The sequence below is a fragment of the Tetrao urogallus genome (assembly GCF_951394365.1).
Source record: "Tetrao urogallus genome assembly, chromosome: 11".
Taxonomy (NCBI): Eukaryota; Metazoa; Chordata; class Aves; order Galliformes; family Phasianidae; genus Tetrao; species Tetrao urogallus.
In genome coordinates, this window is record NC_136824.1 from 6,561,078 (window position 1) to 6,581,774 (window position 20,697).

General features: G+C 42.6%; 1 protein-coding gene across 1 annotated transcript in view; it reads left to right on the plus strand.

Annotated features, from left to right (window-relative positions):
• The window catches only part of AGBL1 (AGBL carboxypeptidase 1), a gene marked incomplete at both ends in the record, with an annotated part of 267,987 nt that overhangs the window by 16,033 nt on the left and 231,257 nt on the right, over window positions 1-20,697 (plus strand). The window contains 4 exons of the mRNA XM_079540867.1: window positions 2,175-2,238; window positions 3,356-3,502; window positions 4,005-4,136; window positions 5,980-6,073. Of these exons, the coding sequence (XP_079396993.1) occupies window positions 2,175-2,238; window positions 3,356-3,502; window positions 4,005-4,136; window positions 5,980-6,073 (437 nt within the window). The remainder of the gene's footprint in view (window positions 1-2,174; window positions 2,239-3,355; window positions 3,503-4,004; window positions 4,137-5,979; window positions 6,074-20,697) is intronic.

A 20,697-nucleotide genomic window follows, 5' to 3' on the forward strand; every position in this document is an offset into this window, starting at 1 on the left:
CAGAATTTTAATATTAAAATACCAAGAATAAATACTCATAAAATATTTGGCAATATAACCTAGCTCTAATTTGCACATTTTAAAAGCTGATCTTTCATGTCCCCTCAAGTTCTTTGTTCATCTGAGCCCCTGGATAAAGTGCATGGAAATGCAGAGGATATCTTATGTCATCACTATTTGTGTTAATGGCTTAGGAAACCCACAATCCAATCAGTTAAAATAAACAGCCCAGTGTAATAGGAGCATAAATCAATGAAGACTTCATTACTGAAACCTTAATGTGTAATCCATCCACCTACAGAGAAAAAGGATACTGAGAGGCAGCAAGACAAAACTAGAGGGCTGATATTTAAAAAAGGTGCTGAGAACTGTAACTCTTCCTGGAGTCTGTAAATTTGGTGGGTACTCATCACCCCTGACAGCCTGCTCCTGACTACTTAGTCCATGCTTAAAAAATGCCAAGAAATGCAGGAAGAGAGCTCTCATCACTATTTACTTCCTCTAAATGTACTGGGAGACTTGAGACAGTTCAAGACTGGATAATGAGCAAAGACATCACTGAAACTATCCATTACCAAGAAGTAGCAGTATTCAGAGCTGCAATAACCCTGCTGCAGCTCTTCCTCTCTGTGCACTCCGTTGAGCTGGTTCCGTGAATTTGAATGTCCTCTCTAAGATGAGAGTTGTAATGGCGGACCATGAGTTATTGTATTTCATTGAAGTCAAATAGCTTGTCTTGGCTGAGAAAGAACCAGAAGTGCCATCATAGTGACTCTTTTGGAAGCTTGGTTGGAGGGAGCTGCTGAGCATCCCATAGGAGTTCTGTGACACAAGTGGGAGCTCTGGCTGACAGTCTTAGCTGTGAAAGCTGACCGGTTTCTGTGCTTCATTCCCACATCTGAGAGCACACCTTCCTCCACTACAACAGCAAGAGGGTACAATATAGAGCTGCCTAATTAGCTGCACCATCCTCAGAGCCGTTTCGCATTGAGCTGTTGCTTTAGATGAGAGCCACTGGAAATAACATGTCCATCTGCATTAGTAACAGCCATCCTTACAGGTCTGACTTATACAGATTTTCTTTATGTTCTTTCTATAACTTCTTTTTGCTAGATGTTACTTCTTGATTTCTGCCTTTATATATTCAGTTACGTAATGTTAAGTATGTCAGAGAATGGTTAAGTCACTTTGGCTGGTAAGATGACCACATATATCCAGAATGGGTACTGGTAGGTTTAATTTCTGAAGCGCTTCAACATTCAAGAGCCATATATGTGAAAAATGTTATTCTATTTTAATAACTTAGTGGGTGATAAAGTGATCCTGATCTAGTTTATGTGAAATAACTAAGGTTATTAATAACCAAGGCTACCAAAAGGGATGTTTGCTGTTATACTGGGAAATTCTTATTGCATTGTATTTGTACAGAAATTAAGAGATCTAGAACTTAACCCAACTCTCTCATATAACAATACAGACTGATGAGACTTCAATCTTAGCAAAGAAATCTGGATAGAGCAGGATTCAAGTAAGGGCTGCAATGTATCACACGGATGGATGGTAGATAGCCAGTGTTTCCTTCTCCACAAACATGCTGTATCTCATTTCCTCTAGAGAAAAATGTAGGGTCAATCTAAAGCAGAAAGCATGATGTCAGGGTGTGCTGTTTGCTCAGTCTTGATTAAAAATAAGTTTAGGGTATCTTTCTGCTCACCAGCCTTCAGAGTTCCATGTGGTTGTAGCTGTAAAGCTGCAAAGACAGGGTGATTTTCTTGTGAAGGAGATTGATATGGCTTGTAGATATTCTTTTCCATCTGCCATAATAACGGATGTTCTTATTGAAAATGACAACACATTGCTGGGTTAATTTCCTCAGCTTTGAGGTAACCAGACTGATCCAAAGAAAGAGATGTTCTTTAGAATTAAGATATAAACACTGCAGAAATGCTACTGTGTATTAAATATTGCGTGGTAGGATCACTGTGTCTGTCAGAGGCTTTTAGGAGGTGTTAGCAATATGGCTGCATGTATTTACAGGCCAGATGGCACAAAGAGTACTCAGTACCTAAACAAGGATTTCGGTGCGTCTGCACTACATGAGGCACTGTAGCCTGATGTAGTATGAAATTCACTGTTCTGAATTCAACACTAAAATTGTTGTGTTTCCTTTTCAGAGCTCCTGTGACAAGGATGTCCTCCTGAATATCCTCAGTGTCCTCACTGACCTGCTCTCTTTGGGTAAGGAAGCACTGCTGGGACAATGCCTGCACGCTAAGGACAGGATTTTCCTAATTCTTAGTAATCAGCCACTGGAAATATTCACCTGTGCAGTTTGGGGGGAGAGAGGGGGGGGGAGGCTGTGAAACAAAGAGAGGAACCTGACTTCCCAAACCACAAATACATTATAATAGAGGGAGTTCGGCACCTCCACCTCAGGGCTGCAAGGATGACATGTTGCTTGCTATGTGTGCCTGAGCCACATCAAAAAATAAGTGAATTGGCAAAAAAAAAAAAAAAAAGTATTTTCCCTGGCACTCCACCTCAGAAATATTATTAATGTTATTTGTTCAGTAATTCTCAACCCAACTGAACTACTAGGCTACATCAGTAAGAACTGGAGGCTCCTGCGTTCCCCAGTCCTCACAGCCCCATCACAGGCATTGTGTGCCCAGCTAAGCTGCTCCTTGCAAGTCCTGCAGGATCATTCCTCATTAGATGGAAGGATTGCATACTGGGAGAGCAGCAGAAGCATCTCCCCTCCAGGTGCTCTGAGGGCTGAACGTGCAGCTGATTCCAACCAAGGAGAGTTGGTTCAGCTGCCAAAGGTGACCATGAACTCCTGTTTGTTGACGTGGTAGGGCTCGCAGGATTAGTTTCTGGTTTCTTTGAAGACCTAGATTTGTCTGAAAGCTTCCCCAGGATTCATTTTCATTTGGCAGATGCTTGTTGGAGATTCTTTTTTTTTTTTTTTTTTTTTTTTTTGCTGGTCTAATTTCCAATATCTAAGAAAAGATCACTGACCCTTCTGAGCCTTTGAAATCTGTTGGTGCCTCTGTTTATTCCTCTGTACTGCATATCAATGCACAATGAAAAACCTCTGCAGTGGTTTTGTGAAGGTAATGACTGCTGAAGTGAGATGAGAAGAGAGCATTGTTTTTTTGTATCACTATTAGCCACATCTCCAGTCGGGGGGCAATCAAGAGGTCAACTCTGCAAATGATCTGGGGTTTATGGCGATAAAACAACTCGAGAAGGCCATGGGAACACTGTGTGCATTGTGCAGGTTGAAAGTTAATGCTGCACATCTGTGGTGAGGATGGTCTGAGCAAAGCCCTTCTTGTCCCCTTTTCCCCAGGGACTGGACGAAGAATTCACTATGTGATCAGCAAAGGGGGTAGTGAGGCACTGCTGCAGGCCCTCATCTCTGCTGCCCGGACCGAGCCACCCGACCCCAGCATCCTCCTGCCTCTGCTTCGCCTCCTGGCCAGGGTTGGCCAACAAGGTACTGCTGCACAGTGGGATGCTCGGGGTTAGGGGAGTGGGCTTAAAACTAACAGACAGTCTCAGCAGTAATCAGCACTGAGATGTTCCTGTTAGTGTTTTGAGTTTTAGTTTTGGGTTGCTCTACTTTGGAAATACTGGTCATCTACAGTTTGGCCAGTTGGAAGTCTTGCAAAAAGACAGGGAGAGTGTACTCACGCACATTCTGCCTTGGGCTGAACTACTAGCTGAGAAGTTCCCCCCTAGCAGAAATTTATTTTTGATTCTCTTAACCAAAGTGAAATCATAAAATGGTTTTTCTTTGTATATGGTGACTGTAAGTAATTCTGATGTTCTCTTGTTTTCGGTGTAACCTGCAAATAACAGCAATCTAACTCACTGGTACACTTAAATGAATTTTTAATGAAATCCTCTCTTATGAGATTTGGTCCAGGTTTGTTTATCAAGAGTTCTGCAGATACTTAGTCTTTACAGTAATTTTGATTCTGCTTTGCACTTCACAGACCGGAAGTTTGGGATTAAAGTGCAGAAAGCAGAAGCAACTGATGTAATTCTGAGCTTGACGAGGCAAAACCTGGGTCACCACCTGAACCTCACCCACTGCCTCTGGGTCCTGCGGGTTTGTGCTTCTAATGGTGAGGAGTACCTAGGTTTTCCTCCTTTTCTCAGCATGTCAATTAGTAGAGTTCTATTTAGTCATTTCAGTGCAAATAAGCATTTCTGTTTAGAAGTGTCTGCGTGCACTGTTAATACATGGAATTGAACACAAAAATCCAGAATAACCCTAAAAAGAAATATTCCTAGAAGTGTCTATACAGCCTTTACAAAGTATTTCACATGTGGACTATCAAATATAGGTGGAAAATATTCATGAATATGAAAGTATTTATGGCAGTGGTCTCCTATTCCATAATACATACAGCCAACTCCTTTGCTGGGGCTTGGGTACCTTTAGTTGCTATGCAGTTTCTGTTATCATAATAGCCAGGTGTTTCACTGTTGTTGATTGTATTGATCCTCAGAGTAGCTGTACAGGGTAGAGTAATGCAGTTGGAGCAACAGAGGCAAGAGGCAGAGAGAAATCACTTATTCAGGGTCCTTCAGGAAGTACAGATTAGAGCTGGGAACTTAATGCCTGGTCTCATCTCCTGTCTTAGTGTTCCTTCCCTTGTCTTGTTTGGCTATGCCTTCATATTAAGCAATTCAAGCAACAGGATTTCCAGTATTACCCCTAAGGATCCTTACAGATTCATACAGGTTTTCCCTGCTGTGAAGCACTGAGTTTGTCAGCACAAGTTTCTCTTTGCTCACTCTAACCATTTCTTTTTCCTCCCTCCCTTTCCTAACCCAGCAGATAATTCTTGACAGTCATCCTGCCTGCAGTCTGCCTTCATGCATCTTAAGATTTAGCATTCCTGGCTCCCAGCCCCGCAGGTCCCTTCTAGCTGTACAGGAGCTAGTTTCATGCAATGGGCTTTCTCAGGCAAGCAGCCAAACCTCAACATTCAGCCCTTCTCCCTGCTATAAGCAGCATTTGAAAGACCAAGTCTGACTGAAAATGCAGCCAAGACCAGAAGCTGAAATGTGGCTTTATTTGAGTTTCACAGCTGTGTAATGACCCTATGTTGCCTCCCACCCGAAATGATAATCTACACCAATCACTGCTCTGCTTCAGTGCACCTGCATCCCATTTCAGCTGCAGATGTTACAGAGGTTGCAGAATGCATGCTGCAGCCTGGCCTCCTTCCTGCTCATGCCAAGCCCCTCACCCTACCAAAAAAATCCATCCTCTACTGTTTTGCCGGAGCAGCCCTGTTGCTCTTCAGGTGCCTCCAGCCCAGCTATGCTTCCATCTTGTCTGAGTATTTTTGACTCTGCAGTCTTTGTGGCCCAATAAACAACTAGAGTCTTCGTTGGGCATTTTTAGAATTGGATTGCCAGAACTGTCTATAAATGCTCCCAGTGTGTGCTGTCAAGTGAAGGATTAAAGGTAGCTGAAATTAAGATGTACTCAGCAGCACCCCTCCCAAAAATACGCTTCCAAACTGATGAGTAAAAGCACAAGTAGAAGTAAACTTGAGCCTCCGTCATGCCTCTATGAAGTAAGCCATCTTCATGCAGCTGCCTCTGGCAAATGTAGGAAGAATTTGAGCCCTGTTATTTTCCTGACTGTATTCAATTATGATTTGTTCTCTAGAGAGTACAATATTCACAGAGGAAGGAGCTTTGGGAAACTCGGGGAAGAAGCAAACTATTTGAGAACTGGTTTTGGGATGACTCTGTGTAAAGGTGTGTCCATTGCCAGCTCTGTGCTGCTGTTCCTCTGTTTGTAAAATGATCTGTTTAGGACAATTGGGAGCCCATAGAAATCTCCTCATAACCTCAGGGGCAGCAAGTCTCTTCCCTGCACCAGCTCTAAACACTTCATTGCAGACTGCCTGCTTCAGACCTGACTGCTTTTCTCTTTTATTGGTTTAGTTGCTGCAGGAACCACGCTTGGCATCAATGGAGCCATGGAGCTGCTTTTCAAAGTCATCACTCCCTACAGCAAGCAGCACATCAGGACTGTAAGGTAGGCACTAGCCCAAGGGAAACTCATCTTTCCAGGCCAGCAAGAAATAAAATTTTGGTTCCACGTGAAAAGGCAAAGAAATCAGAAATTGATGCACAATTTCCATTCACTTTAAATCTGCAGATTTTTAAGAGGCAGAAATAGTTCCCTGAAGGACACGCTTATGCTGTGATTCATCATATGATTCATGCTGGTGGCTGTTTACTTGTAGCGACGGCAGTTTGATTACAAGGTATCATCCTTCAGTTTCCAGTCGGGACTGGAGTTTGAGAAGCGCATCCGAGCAGCAGACTGCTCCTGCCCACCCCTTAGCAAGAGCCTCCTGCCTGGGGCAGGTTCAGTGGAACTGTGGCAGATTTGTCTTTTTCCTTGTGCAAAGAGTTGTGATTAAATCATTCCAGTATTTTTGAAGAATAACAGTTCTAGCTAGTGTTAACCTAGGACTGTTCTGAAGTCCATTCTAAATATTTCAAATAGTATATTTGTACCTGTTTGAATATAGAATATTATTCCTCAAGCTTTCCATTCTGGCAGTGCCTCAGATGCATTTCAAGGTAGTACAGAAGATGAACATCCAAACCGTGTGGTTTGTTCATTGCAACCAGAAGGTAGAACTTACTGCTATGACCTCTGCCCACACATTTGCTTAAGCAACACAGAACCTGCTGGTTCTCTCCCTTAGACATGCTCTGCTTTCTGGAGCACGTTGTTCCTACTTGTTCATGAGAGCCTTAGCAATAATCAGTCAAGCCTAGCTTCTGTACAGACTCAACGTGGGTGCAGTTTGTGGATGGCGGTTACTGAAGAAGGAGCTTTAGGTTGGGTGTGATGTGTAGGTGACAGGTGGAAAGACAAATGTGGCACAATTTGATCATTTTATGCATAGCTGTCATAGGAGTGTGGGCCAGTCACCCTGGATGGGGGCACCCATAAATTGTGTCCTTTCAGATGTTGTGACAGATTAATACCAGTTCTCCAAATACCAGCCACAACCAGTTACACAATACACTACAAAGGAAGGAATTTGAATTATTTTCCTAGCTCCAATTGATTAACTTGCAATCAACATTAGTTCTTTCGTTTGCTAATGCAGTCTTTTTCCAGTTTTTGTACCTATGTATCCGGGGTTATAAAAATTTGAGCACTTTGTCTCATCAAATAGGCCCAGCAGATGCACAACTTCCTACAGCTGCCTTGTTAATGGAAGCCAGCTCATTTTTGTCTGCATTATTGGCTTTCTACTGTAGTACTGAGTACCTGGAACTGCTTCACAGTGGTAGTTTTCTCTGCACCATCACTCCAAAAATATGATATGATCCAGTGTGTTTCCAGCATGGGGATTTGGATATCACTCAACTCTAAGGATATTATTGTTGTGGTGTTATTTCTAGGATATCTTAGTACCCTCCAAGTTTCTCTTCAGGCCTCTTGGTACAACTTTAAGACTCAGGAAGCCTAGAGAACTGTTTTATGACAGTAAGGTTCAAAATAAGTTAGTTCCAGAGCTGGACTTGTCTTCTGAGGCAACCAAAAGGGATTGATGAGTCCATTATCTTAACTAAGGAAATTCCACCCAATTCCCTGGTTTCCTTGTGTTTTCCTGAGGCACTGGCTGCAATTAGGCTAACGTTAGTACTACTTGTCTGTCTCATAGGTCAAGATCTGGGTGTAATGGGACTTGGGCCTCTATCATTTCTCTAGTTCTTTGTTATGCAATGGGACTGGTTGCTTGAGAGCACAAGAATTTTGTGCAAAGCTTCCATTTGTGGCTTCCTCTGAGGGAAGTGGAGAGGTTGGTTTGTTAAACATTCCTAGCCCAGGTTTTTTCTGAGATCCATTCAAAAGCACAGACTATAGACAACTAGCAGACTTTGGGTTTTGCTTCCTCTCAACTCCTGTAAGAATTCTCTTAATCAATTCTTAGACTTTTTTTTTTTTTTTTTTTTTTTAGAAGAGATATTATGGGAGAGAAGCAGAAAACAGTGTCAGAATTTCTGTTAATAAAACAGCAGTTTTGCTGACAAGCTAGGATTTATTTTCCATTGGACAAAAAGGTCTTGGTGTCTACCTCACTGCTCAGTTTCCTAATTTCCTTTTTCTGCTAATATATTTGGGCTCTTTCTGCAATGTATTTCCATGAGTATGAAGGTGGAAGATAAAATCTGTTCTACAACCTACCTGATCTAATACTTCATTTGGTGGCTGGCAATCCTGCCTGTGGCAGGGGGTTGAAACTTGAAGATCCTTGAGGTCCCACCCAACCCACGCCATTTTGTCATTCTATGATTCAGCTGGACTACTTCACATCAGAAGCATGAAAGCCTGTTTTATTTTAAAAAGCAGTTGCAACCTATTTAAAGGCTCTAGTTTCTAATTCATTAGTGGGGATGGTGTTTGTTTGCTGTCTTTTTGGGTGTACTGTTCTTGAGACTGTTTTCCCCAACAAGCACTATTGCTGGCAAGAATATAGGTCCTGAGACTGGAAGTCTAGACTGCAAATGGGTTGCAGATCTTTCCCAGTATTAACAAATACCTGGGATAACTATGGTTTGAAAACAGAAGGCAGTTTAAAGTTCATCAGAAAATGGAGGTATGTGTAAAATGCCAGTCTGTTTTTTAAGTAGATCTAATTAAAGAAAATTGTAGGGTTACTCTGGAAGGGACTTCATGGATGGACTTTCTGAGATGCTGAGAAAAAGAGTCACATGCTCTGTCTTATTCTGCGTTTGTTGTTGGTCATCTGACTCAGACTGCACAGCTCGTCCCAAAGCCCCTGTGTTGAAATCTAGGGGAAGTTATTTTGGTGCAGTGAGTTGGTCACAAAAGCATATGCTTCTTTTTTGGCTGCTGGTATGGAACTTGAAGAGAATTCTAGCCTGTAACCTGCCTACAGAAGAAATCTTGCGATGTCCTCCTTGCAAGTCTCTGATCCTCCCTTTGTATTTGCCCTTGATAGCTTCTCTCCATAACCACATACCCCCATGATTTGCCTTGCTGCTGGGAAGGAACAGCTGGCAACTGTGGGGGCAGAGATAATCCATGTTCTTTGATCAGCTGCCAGGAATGCCACATTGAAAATGCACTTCTCTTGTGGCTGCACCCGTGTTCTCCTGTCCTGGGCAGTAGAACCAATGTCACTTTAAGAATCTACCCTGGAGAGTGTGCTATCAGAGCTATTTATTCAGCCAGCTAAGATGTGGAAACAAGATACATAGTTCTATTTATTTTTCTCAGTGGCAAAGCTCTGGGGTATTTAGAAATAGTCTCCAATGCTCCAATTGACCTTTTCTGGGTGCATGCCAAGTAGCTCTGATTCCCCTGAGACTGACTCATGGACTTTAATTGGTCTTAGTTAGGCATCTGAGGTCTTCAGATTGCTGGTGCCATAACTGTGGTTTTCTCTAAGACTGCCTGCATCTGAAGCAAAACCCACAGGGCAAAATGTGAAACTTACTGGGGTTTAGAGAACTCCTAACTTAAGTACTATCAAATCTGAGTGAGATGGAGACTCTAGACTGTCTTGTCTGTCTTGTGTGGTGTTGTGTTGCAGTGAAAGCTTTCTAGTTCATTTCTGTAAGGACAGTTTTAAATAAAGCCAGATGTTCTGTTTATGTCAATAGTGAAGTGTGTGAGTGGGATGCTCCGATTTTTGCTGTCAACACCTCCTCTAATGTAACACCACTGGTGCCCTGGTGCCTCACACAGTTCAATGACTCCTTTCACCTTCCGTTATTCCCTGTATCTTCTACTAGTCTCCCACTTTTCCCATGTCTCTTTCACCAGTCTTGCTCATCTTCCCAGTTCACTTGCTCTAGGAGACATTTGGATGTTTTGTGGACAGATGGATGTGGCTTTGGCAGATGTCTGTTCTCTGAAGCTGGATCTCTTTTTCTTGGATGTGTCTCCAGGTGGCCAAGCATCAGGTATCCTCCTCAGGCTGCTGGCACATCAAGCAAATAGCTTTGAGGGCTGCATGTGTTGTGCCAGTCTCTTCTTGGATGCCTTGAATTGAAGATGGATTATCAAAGTAAAAATCCAGAACTTGATTCTTTCACATAAGGAATATTCTGTCTTTAGAAAATGGCAAGTGAGCGTGAAATTGTAAGGAAGGGAACCACTCAGACATTATCATTCTCTGTTGTTCTTAAAAGGTTGGTGGGCATTCTCATTCCTACTGTTTTAATCAAACCAATTTAGAGAATGTCTTTGTTCCTTAAAGCTTTTTGTGAGTACATCTATTTACCACACTGAACAATGAGTACATCTATTAAACACAGATTGTGAGAAGAATGAGTGCTCATCAGAACTAAAAAAAAATAATAATAAATAATCTTGCTTTCTGTGAATGTTCACGAAACTTGGCTTTCTTCAGTGGGTTGTTCTTAGTGAAGTTTGACTACTTAATTAAAAGCAAAAAGTGAATTAACAAGCCTGGGAACGGTGCCAGATTAATTCAGTAGAAGATGTAACATGAAGAAATTCTGTCTTTGCTCGTGTCCAGGGTTGCCTGATTCTGACACTGAATCACAAATCTGATGTTTAGTGTTTGTTGGGTGGTCCCAGCTCCTCAGACGCTTGCAGTGGATCTTAGTTTCCATGAAAGGCAGTAATTCCTCTCACATACCCACCACAGATAAAATAGTTATATGGACTCCTTGTATATTTAATGAAAAAAGAAGTGGGGCTGTCTTTACCTTTATCAGGTGTTTGCCACTGGAAGTCTGAGGGGACTGTTTATTTCCCTGTTGACTGGAGAATAATGTGGAAACGGCGTGATGGGAATTCAGGGTTAAGTTGGGTGGATGGATACTGACTTAGAAAGTGCTGTCCTCCAGCTGGTCAGGGCTCAAAACCCAGGAGGGGATGAGAACACCTCCTGTGTGTTTTCTTTGGTGATACTTGTTGAGGGCTGTCTTGAGTTGGGCAGTGACTCGTGAATCTGAAAAGCTCAGAAGTCAGGAAGTGATTCCATTGTCATCGTATTGTCATCACGTACTTCTATCATAATGGGACCTGAGAGATTTTTTTTTCACAGGACTCTTGAAAGTGGAATTCATTCAAGAAAAGAGAAATGTTAAGGTGATCTTAAGAGTACGCCTAAACACGAAAGCCTGTATTTAATCAGACACTATCAGAATGACCAAGGAGACTATAAGGACCCTGCAAATACTGCAGCTGTAAGTTAAGGGGAGGATGTACGCTGCTTTAAGTGTGCTTTGAATATATATAGTCTTTTCTATATGAAATGGTTTGCACGCAACTGATATTGTTTTCTGCCCTCATAAATGGTGCTTCTGAAGCAAGATAAAATGGAAGTGTTGAGCCTGTGGTGTTGAAAAGTGACTGAGTTGCCACATCAACAAATGATTGTTAAAATGATCTCCTGTGACCTTAGCGAGAGGAGAAGGGGTTGGAATGGCAGTTGGCTGTCTCCCTTAGAGGAGACATAGCAGAAATGGCCTGAATACTAGAATTATCTCTTCTGTTAAGAACAAGAGATAATGGAGAGACACATGAAAGAGATGCAATTGTGAATGCATCCCAGGCTCCAGGCAGGGCAGCTCCTTTCCTCAGCCCTAATCCTGGATAATCCCTTCCTGGTTGACCACCATGGACATTTGCTGCAAATGCATCTCCTGAATTGTCCTAAGGTTTCAGCTGCCCTCTCCTTGAACAGAAGAACATGTTACATGGCTGTTGTCAGACAGTATTTTGAGGATGAGTGAGGAAATTCAACACACCAACATGGTGATTAGTTCCTTGGTGACCTGATACAGTAGCTGCTGTGATTGGTTCTTTTTGTGGAGCAGTCCACATAAAGCTTTATGCCTTTGTTTATTTGGCAACAGTTCCTGACAGGAGATCAAAAGCAAATCATCCTTAATTCCTCTTGTTAGTCTCTGTTTTGCTATTAATCACATTGAGCGGTTTGGATATTTAGTTGGAAAGTAACACAATTCTATTGGAATGTGGTCAGAATTAATCAATGCTTACTGCCTGCTTATTCTCAAATTGCTATTAGGTTCACTTGATCCCTATAGAAAACTCACAGGAGGGAATGAGATTTCTTTTGAGCTATGTCACAACCAAATGACATGTTTCCCATCTGGGCTTGATCTACATGTGATTTAGCTAGAAATTCTTGCTAAATAAAACTAGTTAGTATTATTTTGAATGATATGATGCCAGCAACAAGAGAAAAAGAAATTGCCTTTAAAACTTTTGTTTACACCAAGTGTCTGTTCAGCCTGGCTAGTATTTCAGATAGCAGGGAGCAGAGAGATGCGCATCACTGAGATAATTCAAGCATTAGGGTTTATTTTCTTTAATGCAGTGAGCCATTGTAATAGAAGAAATGAGCTCTGAGCCAAAGGTGTCCTAGTTTTATGCAGTTTCCTCTCTGTTCTTTTTATGGTCTGTGTGGTTTTTCTCCAAGAATGACCTGTTCTAATATTAATAATAAGCTATAAAATCTCATTTCAGACTGATGGTACCTCAGAGCTGCTTTGCTGAGTAAATAGAGTTGGATTGCAGAATTATACTTCACTGGTCTTGTACTGTTGATAGCAGCAGAAGAGAGAAATTGAAAAATAAAGGGATAGAGGCAAGGGAGAAAAGAGATGCTTTCAGATGGGGCTTGAAAATAGATGAAGGCTTGAGAAAGTGGAAAGAAATACCATGGTTGTTGCACATGGCCGAAGGTGTTACATGTAGAAACCCTGATGCCATCTCTTGGTAGCCTCTGGTATGGCAAGATTAAGCTTAGATAACCTGTTTTGGGGGTATTAAGGGTGGTGAGTGAGCACAATACAAAGAGAAACGCGCTTCTAGGACTGTCTTGATACTCACTGACAGGGAGGAACTGGATTATAAATGGACCTACAGTGAGACTGTTGCTTTAAGAAAAGGACTCCTTTGTTTAGGCCTATTTTGTTTCTCTTATTTCATTTAAAAGTAATAGAGTTCAAAAAGAAGCAGTGCTTTCAACTGAAGACATTGCTTTGTTTTGCCATTATTTCTTCCCCTTTAGTGAGCTGGTGGATTATATTTGGAAAGATGGTATGGGAGCAAGTTCCTGCTGTTCTCAAGTTCTTGACTCTGTGTGCTTGGTTCGTGCCTGACCATGCCTGTTGGCTTTGGGTATTTGTACTGCAGGCAATTCTCTGCTTTTCTTGGTGGGAAGGTCTCTCTGCCCTAGCTTTAATGTTCCTCATTCTGACAACAACTGTTAAGGCTTGCAGCAAGGCCCCTAGCGTGGGCTATGCAAGCTTCGTAGGACACAATATCCAGTCAGGGGTTATATTCTGTGTTGCCATATCTGTTTCACTATTGGTCTTTGTAGTATTTAGATTAAAGCTGACACTTGGGTGCTTCAGTGCAGTTACGTTGTCTTTCAGATATGCCTCAGATTGAGCTTCTCTCACTTAACTGGTTGTCACTCCCATCCAACTGGGAGGTAGCACTTGATTTCACATCAGTGCTGCCCAAAGGTAAATGAACTGCTGTTGTCACTGAGAACACCTTGTGGCTGAATGTGGTAGTTCCATAGAAGGATGAGTAAAGACTGATGTGCACAAGTTGTGCTAGGCATTTTGTAAATAGCCCGAATTGTGGAATAAACCAAAATGAAAAATGATAACAGAGGCAGAAAGATTATAAAGTTGTTTGTAATACAGGAAGAAATCATAGAATGGTTTGGGTTGGAAGGGACCTTAAAGCCCACCCAGCTCCAACCCCTTGACATGGGCTGGATGCCCCCACCAGTTCAGGCTGCCCAGGGCCCCGTCCAACCTGACCTTGGGCACCTCCAGTGATGAGGCACCTACAGCTTCTCTGGGCAGTTGTGTCAATGCCTCTCCACTTTCTGAGTAAAAAATTCCAGCCTAACACCTAACCTAAATCTCTCTTTTAGTTTAAAGCCATCCCCCTTGCCTTGTCACTCTGAGATCATATAAAAAGTCAGTCCCCTTCCTGCTTATAAGCTTAAGTACTGGAAGGCCACAAAGAGGTAACCCCAGATCCTTTTTCTTCTCCGAACTAAACAAGCCCAACTGCCTCAACCTTTCTTTGTAAGAGGTTTTCCAGCCCTCTGAATGAAGGGTTTGGGATGGCTTCTGGAAGCTCTTAGGTTATCTGTGAGAAAGACTGGGCAGGCTACGCCAAGTCTGCAGGTACAGGAAGAAGGATCTGTTGCAGGTGTTGGTAAGACTGTAAGAGTAAAGAAAGCAAAAAGTCTAAATCGAAGGCAAAAGATATGTCTGAAGGGCTTACAGAAACAGTGTGTTACTGTGGGCAAGTCCCCTGGAATAGGCTTTTGTATGTTCAGTGTTTGTACATCAGATTGCACTTTTTAATGTCTTCCTGAGGGTAATGAGTGTAAGATGAGTTGTCTGAAATATTTGGTGAGGATAGAGAAGTGGAAAAATGAGGAAGGGGAGACAGATGTTATGCTCGAGAGCAGGATGGGGCTGAAGTGGATTGTGGAGTGAATGAGGAGCTGGCAGAGTGAGGAGAAGGCTGAGCAATGCGACCTTGTAAACATGTTTGAGATAAATGTGAAGTGCCAGAGCTTTCGGAAGGCATCAGTCAGACAGCTCTGGGGTGCAGGAGCTGAAGGGAGGGATATTTCTGAGTAAAGCCTGTCTGAATGACCTCACTGAGGTGACGAGCTTGCGCCCACCTGCCTGCTTTCTAGTCCTGGAGATGGAGTCCCTTGGAAAGCACTGAACTGGATAATGACATAAATCTGATAACAGCCAGAAAGTGACTAGATAAAGCTGAAGACACTTGTGTGTCAGCACATCTGAGAGCCCAGAAATCCTCTTTTCCTTGTCTTTCACCTGAGTTACTGAGTTATTGTCCTCTTGGACCCAGAAGCGTATTACTCCTATAAAGAGGTAGATGGCAGCTGTGAAAGACCCTCCCAGCAAATGCTTCCAGACTGAAGGTAGGCATGGGAAATTTGAAAACAGTGGAAGAAAGTATCAGTGCAGACTTCCAATAGCAAGAATCGAGTGCAGTGTTGTCTCTGAGCAAGTGCTGTCCACACAAAAACAACCTGAAGAATTTCCTAGGGCTGCTATGGCTGGCTTTGTTGGTTGGTTTTGTTGTTTTTTTTTTCAGCTCCACCAGTGCTGGTAGGTGAGGTGTGAACCAGTCTCTAGAATTATCAGTGGCATTAAAAACATCACAGTGATTAGACCTGTCCTCATCAGAGTTAAATGACATGGTGTCAAAGCTCTTAGCAACAGCCTTTCTACACTAGGATTCCCTATCCTGATAATGCTGTTGGAGCTGCCCCAGCATTAGCAGCAGCAGGGCAGCTGGTTTTAGCAATACAGAGAACAGGCAGTACAACTGACTGCCTTCCAGTGAGCGGGAGGGAGTGAACTCCAACGCTTTCAGGCTCTTTGGACAGTTAGATAATGCTGATTGTAGAAAACAAAATAGCAAGTTGAAAAACTACAGTATTTACTGAGTGCAGGTGGAATAGATTTCATTAGGAAAGCTCTTTTTGTAATAGCAGTGCTATTAGCAGCACAGGTCTGTCTTGGTAACGCTGGTAGGGTTCTTCCTGGTCTCTTTATCTGCAGGGCAACACTTGGAATGGCAGCAATGCCAGTAAAATCTGTAAATAAACCCAGAGCTGAGCAGCTCTGGGATGTGTTCAGAGACAAGGCTTGGAACACAGAGGGGAGAACCTGGAAGCCTGACGTGGCTGGTGAGGAAGAACAGGGCTACTGACTCCAAATAGAGCTGCAGTGCTGGGGCTGGGAGTGGAAATTCCCCCCGAAGCTTGAATCTTTGCAAGGTCATGGCTTTGAGACTGAGCTTTTACTGTCTGCCTGCAGCAACAGCGAGGCTATTATAGGAGATAAAGACAATTGTCCCATAGATTTGGCTCATTTACTTTATCTTCTCTCTGTGTTAAATGGATATAGTTTGATCTTTGTGTGTACTATAGGACATATGTTGCAATGGCATGACAGCTCTCACTGTGTACCCAAAAGCTTAATTTTCCTTTTGATTTTTTTTAAATTGCTCTTACACGTGTGACTATTCTGACTTTCACTGCCTTCCAGATTCTTCTGTGCAGAAAAATCAGTGGCACATAGAAGAACTGTCCCAATAGTGCTTGGTTTTTTTTTTTTTTTTTTTTTTTTTTTTTTTTTTTTAAACTGTGCTTTTTATTTATCTCTGCCGCTTCGTTCCTCTATTTACAGCTGATGTTCTACCAGCCTTGGCTTTGATATGGCCTGTTTTCGTATCCTAAACAGAGCCTGGCTTGATTATATCAGATGAAAGTTTTCCAATGAAAAGAGGGGGAAACAAGTGCTAACAGTTAGGCTTCTGCAAATTAATGCTTCAAAAAGCCCCTGCAGTAATGCTGGTATGACATTGCTGATTTTTTTGTGGCCAATGGCATTGCCCAGTATTTGCTATATTTTGGCTTGTTAGTGATTCCTGCCCCCAGCCCCCCACCTAAGTGCTGTGAAGAACAAGCACCAGCACAAAGATGTGACTAGTTTGCTTAATAAGGAGTTGCATGCATGAAACAGGAAGAAAAAAAAAAATAAATCACTGTGCTTGGCCAGCTCTGCCACCACAGTCAGATGCTTGCTGCTTGCAAGCTGCATGATGACTTAGTGGCCGGTGCTGCACCTGGGGCTAGTGCATGCTGTCTGCTGACAAGTCTCCTTGGTCATAGATGTGGGGATGAAATCTGAGGCTGTGCACTGCCTGCCCCTGGGTGTATGGTCTTCCTACTCATCATCTCAAAGTCTTGATGTGACCCATGTGTTGGATCTGACTCAGAGCAGCCAGCTGGGCAGCATGCCATGTGGGAGGCAGCATGAGCTGACAATACGATCTCTCTGAATCTTGATGAAGGCTCTAAACAATATGTACTACTCTTTTTCAGGACAAGACCCTCACCAAAGCTGTTTCCATTGCATTCTTACATAGCCCGTGACAGGTCTCTGAAATGCAAATATCTTTAGAGGTGCTGCAGAGAGCCTCATCTCTGACCTGCAGTCTGTAGGGTGCCCATATTGGAGCAAGATGTCCTACTTCTGTCCTACCTGAGCTGCAGAGTTGAGGCGAGGACAAGGGCATTGACAGCAGTGTTGGAGTAGTTGTGCCCACTGCTGTGAGTGTTTGTGGTGGTGGCTCAGCCTGCTTGCGCAGATGGATTCTGCAGGGGATGCTTCCTCGTTTGCAACAGCTATCCTACTTAATCTGAAGTTGATCACTTTTTTTGATGGCTCTCCTGATGACAGCTTGGAAATCTTATGTCCAGAAAGCTGCTGCAGTGCAGTGAAAGGTGTTCAGTTTCTATACCTTGGCTTTTTCTGCAGAGGTATCTATCTGTGTATTATCTGTGCATAGTACACAGTACAGCAGCATCCCCATTGTCCTTCCTGCATTTCAAGCAAGGCAACCCTCAGAATAACAGAGGGAGGCAAATAGCAGGACAGGTTTCTTTCTGCTAAACCCTTATTGAAATTCCCAGACAAGTTAATAAGCTTTTCTCCCTGCTCTGCAATTGCAACATCTATTTTCCCTGAAGTCTTCATCATTACTTTACTTGCCTGTGGCAAATCTGAGTGCTGTATGTTTCTAGCAGTGTTCTACATGTGTTTTGCAGTCCAGTTTTCCCAAAACAGTGTGCAAAATTGACATTTCTTTTATAAGATAGACCAGAAATATTTCTTATTGACTGGCTGTTTCTATTGAATTAAGAGGTTTGGGTTGGTTAAGGCTGAGTTTTCTGAGGAAGAGTCCAGATTTTTAGAGATTTAGATGTACAGAGGTAAAGCTGGAGATCCACTATTCTCATTGGAAAGCCTTTTGGAGGGGTTCAGGCTCAACTCTGCTAAGTTATAAAAGGTAGTTGTGATCTTAACATACAAATGGGCTTTGAAAAATTCTGCTTGGTGCTAGCTGCGTGCTTAGACATGGAAATGCCTTTGAAACATAGGTCAAGATAGCTGATGTGAGTCTCTAGGACAGCACTACTTTGTTCTCAAGCATGTTTGTGCAAGTTGATCTCAACTTGAGACTGGCTTAGTAGTACCAGTTAAGCTCCGCATTACACGTGTACACGCATAAGGGGTTTATAAGCAGCCACAACTCAATATTTCCAAGTGGGTTCATGTTCAGCAGCATTACTTAAAACCATCAAACTGTACAAGTGCCCAATCCATAGCAAGTTCTGTGTGAAAGGGTAGGTGAAAATAACCTGCGTGTGTATGGCAAGAGGATCTCATTGGAGGAGGTGAAAAGTGGGGTAGCTGGAAACTGGGAGAAAATTGGTGACTGCTCCTGAATATCTTCTCTATATTGGGTTGGAATTTCACTTGTATGTAAGCTTTTCAGAGTGCTCTCTGGCCACTATGTTTTGGGATTTATGTATGAGCAATGTATGAAAAACTGCTTTTACTTGTGTGCGTAACAGTGAAATGTTTCCTCATTTGGGAAACACATGGACTTCGATAATTGGAAAGCATTGCATTCAGGAGGATTAATTAGCTTCAGTGTTTTCCCATTGTTTCCTGCTGGAAAAGTGGATGTAACTCTATGCTCTGTCAGTGTTGCAGTTGCATTCAAAGCATGGTCTTTTACTATAGGTGGGCTGTGCAACTGGACCCTCACAAACTGGCAGATCTGGATAAGACTATAGGGTTAATATGACATTATTGCCAGTTCACAGACATCCAGTTTGTACCTGGTTATGTAGCATAGGAAGAAATGATTCCAGAAACTGCTTCCTGCATGTATTCAAGAGGCTCTACAAGGCAGCCCTTTTTCTGAAGAACGTTAAGCTTTAAGTTTTCCTTTGGCTTTTCTTTATGGATGTTCTTCATCTGAACAGAACCAGAGAGGGAGCTTGAAGTGCCATGTAAACTGATGGATCCATTTCTAGAGCTTTGTAATAGGGAAACAGTACCATTACATTAAAAAGAACAAACACTTTTTTTTTTTTTTAATCTTCAATACTGAACATTCTTTGTTTTATTTAGGGGAATCTGTCTTAGTGCTTGAAGAAAGGGCTGACACTGAAGTTACCCTTGTAACTTTCTTGGTGATGTTCAGGGAAGACTGAACTTTCTCAGGACTTCAGCTTCGCATTTTGTGATTTTTTTTTTTATTTTTTTTCCAGGTCTGTTAAGTTGTACAGATACTTACATTAGTTTAACTGACTCTGGGCACAAGCAATGGCATGTCAGATATCTTATTGCCTGGCCTGCTGACACTACAAGCTGCTCTTGGGTATCCTACTGCCAGAAATTGACTGTACATAAAGGTCTTGCAGACAAACACTGTGTGAATGTAGGCTTGTTATATGGCATCATAAGGCCCTGGGTACCCCCAGGCCTCAGCTTCTCTTTCAAAATTTGCCATTGGAGACTTCCCAATGGCAAGCCATCTATGATTCAACTTAGTTTCATGATGACAGAATTCCAGGTTGTCTATTGAGATTTGACTCTGGAATTTCTGGGTAGGTAACACTTGAATTTGTCAAGATTTCTCTGTAAGATTTCTACCCTCAATAGAGTCAACAGCTGCTCCCAATTTCATGTTGTACATGAGCTTTATTGGTAAACTTTCAAGTCCACATTCCAAATCATTTGTGAAAACATTCAAGGGAAGTAGCCCTAAAATGAATCCCTAAGGAATCCCAGTGGTGTCAGGCTGCCTGCCTGATGTAACCTCATCTACCATAACCCTCTGACCTGTCAGCCAGTTGTTCACCCATTGCCTTGTTTTTGCCTAGATGAATGCTGGATGTTTTGTTCTGGAGGATACCGTGGAAACAGTATTGAAAGCTTTGCTGAAATCCTAAAGGATTACATTAGCTGGCTTTCCTTGGTCAACCCTTTGGTCTGTAGAGTGTGAACTGTCAGTTATTGTGAACCGATAAACGATGAATGAAGTGACAATAAAGGACTGAGCCAACAGACCACCAGGTTCTTTCCCACTGGTGAGTGAAATGGGGTTGGAAGGCAGCTCTCTGGGGATGAAGGGAGTTTTAACCTCGCTCACTGACATGATTTCAGTGTGCGTGTGTGAGATGTTCTGCAGGGCTGTGCTGTTATCCAGTGTGGCCTCTGAGTATCCCCATCCTGAATTGATCAGGGGTGGCATCAAGCCCTTCTCTGTTCCCTCTGCATGCCTCCCTTAGGTGGGAGAGCTGGGTTCTCACACTGTCATCTTAATATTGTCTGGGTGATTGATCTTTTAAGAAACCTGTGTTGACTGAATGACCCCCTTCACCTTGATGTGAATGACAAGCAGTCACAGCCTGCCTCAGCTCTATTGGTGACATCTGACCCCAGAGAGGGAGCTTGACAGGAATGGGAAGCCTTTTGAGCTTTAGCTTTTGCCTCTGCAAGCGATGCCAGCTCTGTACCATGCAGCATGAGATACCTGGGTATTTATTTGGCAAGGATTTAAATGCACTTCCTGTACCTTGTTCTTCTTTATTACTAATTTTAAGCTAATTTAAGTTAGAAGCTAAAAGAATGGGATGGATTTTTAGGATAGAGCTGTCTCTCATTCTGTACTTCTATACTAGAAAGAGTAGGATACTTGTAAGAATGCCTGGAGGGTAGCCCTGGGGT